The sequence below is a fragment of the Cladophialophora psammophila genome (genome assembly GCF_000585535.1).
Source record: "Cladophialophora psammophila CBS 110553 chromosome Unknown aczJe-supercont1.38, whole genome shotgun sequence".
Classification (NCBI taxonomy): domain Eukaryota; kingdom Fungi; phylum Ascomycota; class Eurotiomycetes; order Chaetothyriales; family Herpotrichiellaceae; genus Cladophialophora; species Cladophialophora psammophila.
Genome location: NW_006912959.1, coordinates 275,642 through 285,670, shown reverse-complemented (window position 1 = coordinate 285,670; position 10,029 = coordinate 275,642). Strand labels below are relative to the sequence as shown.

Here is a 10,029-nt window from a genome sequence, read left to right as displayed (position 1 = left end):
CATACCACGTGACTCAGCCTTGTTCTCCTATGGATCCCCCCACGTGCCCAACGAGTGTGATGAGTCGTGCTCGTGCGGCTCGTGACCGGTCTCCTTCAAGGCTGTGTCCAACATTATATTATATTCTCTTAGTACTTCCGAATCTACTTTCGATATATAAATGTTTAAGATATTCGGGTCGTCTTCTTAATAAGTATAAATAAAGTTCGGGTAACTTCTTTTCTATAGGTATTCATCGTTTTAGTAGACTCTTATATTAAAGATTATTTCGATTTTAGAAGGGAGATTCCCTAGTTCGTATATAGTATAGCTATATTTTAGTAGTGTTAAAGTATAGTAGGGGTCTAAATATATTCTTCTTACTTAGTATTTAGTTCGGATATATATACGTGTAGATATAATCGCTATTAATATCGCTTTTCCACTGTCGATACTTTCTCCGACTATTACTATTCTCTCTTCTATTATATTAACTTTAGAAATAGTCGTCGCTATTTCCTTAGTTTTAGATTTCTTTTCGATAGCTATAACCTACTTTTTCTTATCTTTATAGTCTTTCGCGTAATGACCTAGCTTACCGTAACTATAATAAGCCGTTTCTTTTTCTTTTCTAAGATCGGTTTTCTCTTTTCCATTTCCTCTATCGTTATTACGTCTTTTTTACGCTTAGTCTAGATCTATAGATTATAGTTCGTAATAGAGTTCGCGCCTTTTCTAGATATTAGCTCGTTAAGTTCTTATCGTATAGATTTTTCGAGTGATATTAGAGCGCTTATATTAATGATATTCTTTAATATCGTTATCTTTCTTAATAGTCGTAGCTATTTATTTCTTTAGTAGTTTCTTCTCTAAATATCGAAGTTTCTACTTAATTTTCGACTTTAATTTCTCTCGAAAGATAGAGATAATAATATTATCTTATTAGCTAAGCTTCGTATTTAGCGTTCTAAACTTAATTATATATTCTTAAATAAATCTAATTTATCGGAGACTCACTATTTTCTTTTAAGCTTTCTTTTCTTTATCTTTCGCCCCGAATATTAATTTTATTATTTTCTTAAATTCCGTAAACGTAGCGAAGAGACTAATAATCTCGTTCTCTTTATTATTCGCTTCGTTCTTAATATAGTTCTTAACGAAGAGTCTAAGCTAAGTCTCGGTATTATCTTCGAAGTAACTTTCTATAAAGAGTATTTTCTATAAGTTATTTTAAAAGTTAGTAAGATTCATTAGAATATATAAATCCGTGTAGTAGATAAAGAGTATAAGTTTAGATTCTACGCCGTTAAAAGGCTTAGATGAATTACTAATCTTTCTCTTAATTACTGGTACTAGCGCGGCGGTAGTTATTACCGTCCTTAAGGTGCTTAGTGTTAATCTCGGGGTACTAGTAGTAGTAGATATAGTGTCGTTAAGGGATAGTCGTGCTGTGCGTCGTGCTAGTTCGTCAATGGGCGAGATGAGTCGGTCGGGTCTTTCTTAGCTACTTATAGGGGTCGTTCTCCATAATAAGGGTGATAGCTAAAGTATTAAGGTTCCTACCGGGGTCTAACTGAGTTAGGGTTTCTAGTAACAATTCTAATAGTATGAACTAATTGGGAAAAACGTAAGGTATGAGGAGTCACTTTGTCACTAAGAACTATAAGTTTAATAGTTAATATAAGTTAACTACGAAGAGAGTATAAGCTATCTAGGGGAAATGAGCGTAGCTATATACTTGTATGGGCTTTCCGTATGGAGTAATGTGAGTCGGTATATTGGTATATTGGTATATTCTAGTCCAACATATCAACAGGCTACTTCTTTTCTATCCTGGACATTACGTGACTTCTTTTAGCCTTGCTTCCCGAGGCTGCCTTATTCGGTTAAGCTTTCTTTTTAGTTCATTCTACGTTCTGCTCGCGGGCCTTTAAGGCTATATCTAATATACTCCCTCTCCGTAGGTAATAGATTCGATCTATTTATTCTCGCCGTATTCTTTCTCTTTTAAGTCTAGATAATTCGGTCTATAATTATTCATTATTTATTTCTTCGAGGTCACTTACGTTCGTAGGCGTAAAAATAAAGTGTCGCGGGTCTATAGAGCCCGTAGTAATCGTAGAGTCTTCATCGACAGTTCCCGACGAGACCTCGGGCGCCTTATTATCTCGGGGCGATGAGGGGTTCATTCTTACCTAATTTAGATAGAAACTTATTCTAGTAAGAATAGTTTTTAGGGGTCTCTCTAGAATCGCATATAGCTACTACTAACTCAACAATACCACTACGTAATAGATAAGTATTAAGAATTATTAGAGACCTACGCAACGTAGTAGATATAAAGAAATTAAAGTAGCTAAATATTTTATTCTATTCACGTAGCCCTATTAACAACGACTCAACGCTTAAGAAAAAGGAAGAGTTCTCTCTCAGCCGATTCAGGTGAGAGGAGACTCTTATAGCTTCCTCTCTTTCTGTCACGTGAAAAGGGTAAGGCAGCGTTAACCGATAGCCTTGTGCCTTAACCGTCCTTTGCCTTATTCTTTTCTTTTCTTTCTATACCGTTCACCCGATTCGGGTGGAGGGCGTAGAGTACTTGGGGACAACGGTGGGCTCGTGACACTATACCTATACAGGACTGCCGCTATCGCCGCCTCCCATGGCTACGAGTAACACAGCTCGAGCTAATCTGTTGTACACAGAACAGGAGTGGTTCTACCTGATTGATTGTGTCTTGTCTCTCTGCTTACTCAGAGAGACTCTGCCTGTTTATGTACACTTTGGGCTGTGATCTCAAGGCCTTTCCTGAAACCTCCTATTCCTTCGTCATGCTATCGCAGAGAACAACGGTGTTAGGGTAAGTGGCGTCATTGGTAAGATAGTACTTAACGTCTCAGGTGGTTTGCCACAGTGGCGATCTCGCGACCCTGTCAACAGCACCCCTCCTTGCGGAGAAATCTTGTGAAGCTTTGCATCGTAAATGTACGGGATGCAGCGTCTTGGTAGCCGGCACTTTCAGCCCAACAACAGCATGATGTCTTACCGCGTGAGGCCTTGGAGAAGTTTATATTCGAAAGTCCTCTAAGAACCAACAGCATGCGATCTCACTTGCCAATACGTTACAATCAGACGCGAATACCCTCAAGAAACTGCGTCAAGGGCCCGGCCTGTGTTTCAAGCTCTATCACAGCGACGGAGAGCCCTTGATAAGGTGGAAGCTTGTTTGGAACGCGTGGTAGGTGATAAGACAACCACAGTATTGGACTGCCAGTCTAATAGAATTTAAAGGGGTGTGATTTTACAACGCTAAAGACAATTCACGTCGCTGGAACAAAAGGAAAAGGTTCTACATGCATGTTCGTGGTTTCCGTGTTGAATCAATATCGGAAGTCAATAGGAATACCTGGGAAAATCGGTCTATATACCTCAACTCATTCTGTATATGCGCGAGGGAAGATCAGAATCAATGGACGACCGATTTCAAAGGAAAGCTCTGCACGGGATTTTTTTTTGAGGTCCGGGATAATCTCTACGGACGTGTGAAATGAAGCGTAAAAGTGTATTGAACTATCCTAAATCTATCTGGTCGGGGAGGCTGCTTTTATAGCCATAGTTACTAGCGTCTTGGCGTATTTCACAGACGTGACACATTTGATAGAGAGTCTCCCTGTTGGCTGGGATATTTCCCCTTTTCGACTCTGCTCTCTATCTATATCTTCACTCAGGAGCAGGTTGACATTGCTATATTTGAAGCTGGTATCGGAGGCGAGTACGATTCAACAGACATCATCTCAAGGCCCTTGGTCTGTGGAATCACCTCCCTGGGGCATAGACCATGTGACCACACCTGGGCCTACAATCGAAGAGATTGCCTGGCACAAGGCCCGCATTTTCAAATATGGCTCTCCGTCTCTTTCAGTTCTGCAGCCACCAACCGGCAGAAACGATGACGCCTATATAATATAATCACGGTCATTTCATAGCTTTACTTTGTCGTTGATTTCGTTCTCAATCATACCCCCACGTTTGGGCCGTGATTAGTTTTGCTCTCGATCAGTGCGTCGACTCGCTCTGCATTGCTCCCATACCTCTGCTCTTTCCTCCACTACCATCAAAACCGTGGTCCCGTGACACACCACGTGTGGAGCGATTCATAACATAGGACTGATATTAACCGGCAAAGCAGCCACTCTAGGGTCGCCGCGGCATCTGGATACATCGGCGCCATATCTTGGACGCTCAGATATACCAGAAATATACATAAGGAGAAACAAATGGACATGTTGAAGATCCAGACCACAGTGAAAAAAACAAGACTCGCCAGTATCTTTTGGGCACTGCTACTCTCTTTGATGATAAGCGACTAGTATAACCATGGTCGGTCAGTGTAGCGACTTGATACAACGGAAGTTCGGATCTCATTGAAAGTGTGTCATCACAAGGGTGTTCGAAAGCCACACTTGATCAAGATGATCTGTGCCTTATCCAGGTCCCAAATGGCTTTCTTATGATAAACGTCATTTTCCAGTCTCTGTCGCACGGCATCCGCGTTCTCTATCTGCACTATCATCACGCTCCCATTGACTGCTGGGGCCTCACCGGGTTGAGAGATTGGGGACAGCAGAGCTCCACCCTTAACGACGACCTTAGCATCAACCAAGGGCTGGACTTCACGTAAGTGGATGGGGCGAGCTTCGGCGCGGGTTTCTGGAGAGACATTGGCGAAGTCCGGGATGATGACGAGGAATTCCGGGAGGGACGAGGTCATGACTGCTGAATGAATGGGTTTTCTCGTAATCTCTTTTGGGATCGATCCGAGGTAAAGAGATTAAGACTGATAATAGTAGTATGGCGGCCCTTAAGGGCTTTAGACGGTGTTGAAGAAGTTTACTTTTTCTGCTCGAACGGTCGAAGTATTGAAAAGTGTATTTGAAAGGAGTTTTGCTGAAGCGTATAGATAACAAGGACTGATACGGATGAGCTAGACACGGGCGCTTGAAAGAAAAGACAGGAAAAAATAAGTCCAAGTCTGATGTCTGATGAACGGAAATTAATCAATCTAACCGTAAACGGTAATTCGGTCATCTCTCCCTTTGACTATACAACACCCGATCTGATATAGTCATATAATTATGAGATGTCTTGACTTGCTCGGAAAATACATCCTCATGCACTCCGAATGCGATGCAACAATCTGTGTAATTTTGCTCTTCTAGAGCACTTGTGCATCTGATCAGACTAGATGTATCTAATAGCTACACCTAATATTCAGGAGACTAGTACTGACTGAACGCCTGAATATGCGGCGGATACCGATCGCCCTTGATGGGGTTCGCCTCCAAAATGTCCCAAATCTCCTTCATTTCGTCTTTGGTTAACCTGATGTCGACCGCCTTCTTGCCATTGAGAACTGAAATTAGTCAAAGGCGCTCAATGTATGAGACTATCAGAGTAAACATACCAGCAAAAAGTCTCACCAGCATCTCATCCGCCAATTTTGTCCTCGAGAACATATAACGATGCACCACCGCCTGCCAGCCGTCCTCGTGAAACTTGCGCGTGAAAAACTCGAGATAATCGGCATAATAGTCCTCCTTGCTCATCAACGAGAGAAAATAGTCATCGTCGTAGAGCTTTTGAACTCGTTATCCATCGGCCGTCGCCAGTGGGCGCTGGTAGTGAGCGTTGGTGTCAAAGGCATCCTGCAGCTTACTTGAACTGGCTCCCAGCGCGTAGGCCGTTAGGAGATAGTGGTGTAACAGAGCACTTCAGGGTTCGGCGTGCACGTGCAACAACCTACAGAGGTCTGTCCAGCGGGTCGGGAAACGAGAACGCGTTTCTGGTTGACGCTGACAGGGCAACACCACCACCAACACCACCCAGAGAGGCAGCGGCTAGGGCAACGAGCGCCTAGTACGGCGGTGGTATTGGGAGCTGAGACAGGACTGATAAAAACACTCAGGAATAGGTAGACGGCATCAAAAAACCATGGGATTCATGATACTCTGTTTAACTGTAAACGAATGGCACACTGCCAGCACTGTAAACCGTTCCGCACTCCCCCTGCCAGCCCATTTTGGGTTGACATGTGACTAGACAACTTCCCTCCCTGCTCTCCCACCAGCCCAGCACAGCACAGCCACTTTGCCTTGTTACAATACATGCACCCTCATTACCCCCTAGACAGTTACACTCCCTTTGTAGGAGAGACAAAGCGGCAAAGGCTGATATCGAAGCGACTCCACAGCGAGGCTATGTTTGCTATATTTCCCGGGGCAACTTCCTAGCATTAGTGCCGCGAAAAATCAACAGCAAGAGGAGCGACCAAATGTTCGGGCCGACTACGAGAGCGCTCAGGGAATATCAGGGAGTCAAAAGGTGAGCCAAGCGTGAGCAACTCGGCGAGCGGCGCCGTTCGCTGGCAAGAGTGGGCGATGGGTTTTTCGTTCAAAACTACCTTCACTACCTAAAGTACCGAACACTCAGGTAGGTACCGGACTCCGTACGAGTAATTGGACTAGTGCTGGGCGGTGCAGGGAAGCTGGTGCTGGTCACTTCCTACATACCGAGTAGGCGTGCCTATGTACCCTCACTGACAAGGCCGCCTAGGGTGTCGACTATCACGGACCTGAGTAGGTTTGTCGCCGGGTTGATGTACTTATTCTTGCGATTCTTAGTCGTGCATTAGAGATCGGTTAGGCACAGAGCACATTCTGTTTCCACAGTGCAGTACCGAGTACATAGTCTATTCTTCTATTCCGTTTCTGTATAATTCTGTAGTCGCTAGGACGGTCGTGACACTGTCGGATGCTTTGAAACACATACACACTCGTACTTTTACATGAGACATACACACATATACACACACATCCTCCTGTTTTTGTCATTTCTCAAACATGTGTCTGTAGTTTGTCTCTCGCTGAGCGGTACCATACATACCTGTGTCATAAAAAGCGAGTGACTCTCGAGGTCCGTGACGCCCCTAAGATGGGGGAGATACCATTGATGACCTAGATCTCTTTGGAGACGGGGAACGCGGTAGCGGCGGCAATATCGTCATGTCCACTAGACCCGGGCCTGCGCTGTGTCGCAGCTGGCTCGTGCCTCTCTCCTCCTCAGGGGCCATCATCCGCCCGTTCACGCTCGACGAGTTGCGGCTCCAGCGCGAATTTAACAACGGTACCGGGGGCATGAGCGCGGGCGAGAACGGGAAGGGCGAGTCGGGGACGTTGGAGATGCTCTCGGAGGGGGTGATGGATTTGCGAAGTCGCCGTGGAGAGTTAAAGTTCGATTCGGGGGGAGTTGGAGTGGAGAAATGCGCCGTCGACGGTGTAGTCGGTGGCAGAGGGAAGTCCATCATGCCGAGGCCCGAGATCGTCAGGCTTCTGGGAGAAGGAAGGTTGGGCACGGTGCTCATGGCTTCGTCTCTTTCTGCTAAGGCAGGTGCGTTGCGCGCCACAGGAGTCGGAGGATTGTTCGCCAGACCGTTGGGATGTCTGAATTGACCGTCCACGCTTCGAGAGCCCGCGTACTCCTCCTCCACGTTGAACTGGGAAAGATATGTTCCAGAGCCGCCTGAAGTGTACGCGGGTGGAGCTGCAGTACTGTCGTGGAGGCTTCGTCTACTGCGAGTACTTTGAGATCGTTGAAGGTGGTCAGAAGCTGCGCCGTTGGGAGGGTTATTCTTCGAACCACTGCGGACCAGAACTGGTGGAGGCGCGCGTGTAGTCGTGATAGGTAGAGCGATAGCTGTGCCTCTGGTGACCGATGGTGCTGTCGTGACCACGGTTGAAGCAGGTCGCGCCTCTTTGGCCCGCGTGGCATACGCTTCAGACATTTGCGGAGCTGCTTTCGATGCCATTCCATCTTCTTCCTCTCCAGGTAGCCTCTGGCCTTGTCGTGCGCGGTAAATCGCCCATCTGGCCTTGAGCGGGTTGCAATAACGAAAGAGAAGGTAGACAGCCACAACAGCGGCCACAGCCCCCAACAGGGACGGGACTATGATTGCAGCTTTAGCTATGGGATGACTCGAGGCGCTGACAGTCTCATTGGCAGAAATTTCCGTGGTCGATGCTGCGGCCGACTCGGTACTGTCACTGGCAAGTGGCACCAGTGAAGTTGAACTCGTAGCAAAGGAACTGGAAAATGTCGAGCCGGTGGAAAGAAGCCCTTGAGAGGTGGTCGTGGCTGTTTCTGTCGAAGTGGGCGGGTAAGATGAGGCAGAAGTAGACGTGCCAGCCTGGCCTGTGGTTGGAGAGGGTATGAATGGGTTATCGGTCGTCATTGACTGCGCAGTTATAGATCGCTGATCTTGGGGTGCCGTAGTTGTCACCGGCTCGAAGGGGTTTGGAGGATTGCCGTCTCCCTCTCCGTCGTTCTCATCCTGGCTATCATCACCACTAGACGTCTGATCCTCAGGAAGGAAGTTATTCTGAGGTAGGCCTGATTCAGTTCTTAGCTTTGAAGGCGAGAAGCCATGGCGATGGGGGAGCTTAGGGTCAGGGCAGCATCGATTGCATTTGGGGCTGGTGATGATGGTAGACATGGGATCGTTGGTGGCATCTCACCTTGCCTCTGCACGACTTTTGGTTTCTGGAAACCGTGTGAATCCTCGCTTCGTTCTGCCATCATCGGAGCAATCTGGGACCTGTCAAGGCGTCCCTTGAGTTTGTTGGGGAGCATCTTGCCTGGCGTCGGCCGTCCAAAGACTCTTCAAGTATTTGCACCCAAGACAAAGTAACGGAAACGAGCATCGATGAAATGCAGAGACGAGCACGAAATGAACTTGGCAGAGGAACCAGCCTCAGCTTCAACCTTCGACAAACACCCGAACAAGCAACAAGCACTTCAGGGCCAAGGGACTGAATCGACCAGCGACAACACGAAGAGGTAGAAAACGAGAAAGACGAGAGAAGTCAAGTCGTCTATGAAATTCCCCTTTCGTAGCTTACCGATTTCAGCAATACAACGAACGCCCAGACAGCTGATGATGCAGACTGTGCATACCTCGTAGTCCAGCCCCGTACGAGAGGAGGCCCTGACAGTCACAGATTTGGAACGAACAAGTCTTGTTTTGCCATCGACGGCGACGAGTTCTCCACTGCGATTGAAACGACAGGCACCGCAGGGAGCGGGTGAGTCTGGAACGGCCTTGGCTCATACGTCAACACTGAGGAAGACACACCAAACGGTATCAGCTTGAGAAGCTCTGAAACAGTCGGGGTCGGAAGACGGTGGAGGCGACCAGCTTGGCAAACACAGACAACACACAAAAGTGGCTCGGACCCACGTGGCCGTGGCGTGGCACAGGTGATGTTGGTGTTTTCTGGTGTTTTGTACGAGGTACCCAGTACCTCCTTTGTAATAATGAAGAGAAGAGCCCGAGGAGATGTGCTCTCCCAGCTTACCTGTAGTTAGTCATCATGGTTGAGGTTGACAGTCGGTGAGAGTGGCAAGGCGTGAGTGTAATGAGAATAGGGGCAGTTAGTGGTAATACCTAATAGGGGCAGTAGGGGCCACTGGGCACCGCCAAGCCTCTTCACTTTCCCCTTTTCCTAATATTTCCTCATTGGAGAGACACCACGCATCCCCCAATGTCACATAATGTCTAATCGCAAATAGGCCAATGTACCCAATTCCATTTCTTCCGGCATCTCCAGCCATCGTCATTAGGTAAGCTGAACGAGCCGTGCTGGTGCTGTGTCCCTATGAGGGGATCAATATGTTGTTGCTGCCTCAAGACTCGCTGTTGCTGAAGCGGCGAGTGCCCGGCCGGCGTTGTACCCGGCAGCCAACCTGACTAAACCGGGTCTCCAGTCCGAAATCAACAAGATCCAGGATAAAAAGCTTCTGGCGATGGCATTGGGGCACACTCAGCTCGCCAGATCCGGAACCATCTTGAGGAAAACGAGACACGCGAAGAAATGGGGCCCAAGGACATCATCAAAGACAGCAGCAGCAACAGCAACAGCAACAGCAACAGCAACAGCAACAGCAACAGCAACAGCAACAGCAACAGCAACAGCAACAGCAACAGCAACAGCAACAGCA

General features: G+C 47.0%; 4 protein-coding genes across 4 annotated transcripts; 1 reads left to right on the top strand and 3 right to left on the bottom strand.

Annotated features, from left to right (window-relative positions):
• The first annotated feature begins 3,273 nt into the window (after nt 1–3,273).
• Nucleotides 3,274–3,909, top strand: A1O5_12901 (uncharacterized protein). The gene is made up of 2 exons (XM_007753470.1): nt 3,274–3,518; nt 3,620–3,909. The coding sequence occupies exons 1-2, from the start codon at nt 3,330–3,332 to the stop codon at nt 3,623–3,625; spliced, it is 195 nt and encodes a 64-aa protein (XP_007751660.1). The 5' UTR covers nt 3,274–3,329; the 3' UTR covers nt 3,626–3,909.
• A 505-nt stretch (nt 3,910–4,414) lies between these two features.
• A1O5_12900 (uncharacterized protein) lies at nt 4,415–4,747 on the bottom strand (the record flags this gene model as incomplete). The annotated part of the gene is made up of 1 exon (XM_007753469.1): nt 4,415–4,747. The coding sequence occupies one exon, from the start codon at nt 4,745–4,747 to the stop codon at nt 4,415–4,417; it is 333 nt and encodes a 110-aa protein (XP_007751659.1).
• A 508-nt stretch (nt 4,748–5,255) lies between these two features.
• A1O5_12899 (uncharacterized protein) lies at nt 5,256–5,582 on the bottom strand (the record flags this gene model as incomplete). The annotated part of the gene is made up of 2 exons (XM_007753468.1): nt 5,256–5,389; nt 5,441–5,582. The coding sequence occupies 2 exons, from the start codon at nt 5,580–5,582 to the stop codon at nt 5,256–5,258; spliced, it is 276 nt and encodes a 91-aa protein (XP_007751658.1).
• A 1,379-nt stretch (nt 5,583–6,961) lies between these two features.
• On the bottom strand, nt 6,962–8,524 carry A1O5_12898 (uncharacterized protein; the record flags this gene model as incomplete). Its single annotated transcript, XM_007753467.1, has 1 exon — nt 6,962–8,524. The coding sequence occupies one exon, from the start codon at nt 8,522–8,524 to the stop codon at nt 6,962–6,964; it is 1,563 nt and encodes a 520-aa protein (XP_007751657.1).
• Nucleotides 8,525–10,029: the final 1,505 nt, after the last annotated feature.

Coding starts and splice junctions, on each gene's coding strand:
- A1O5_12901 (XM_007753470.1), top strand. CDS start 3,330: ATGCATGTTCGTGGTTTCCGTGTTGAATCAATATCGGAAGTCAATAGG.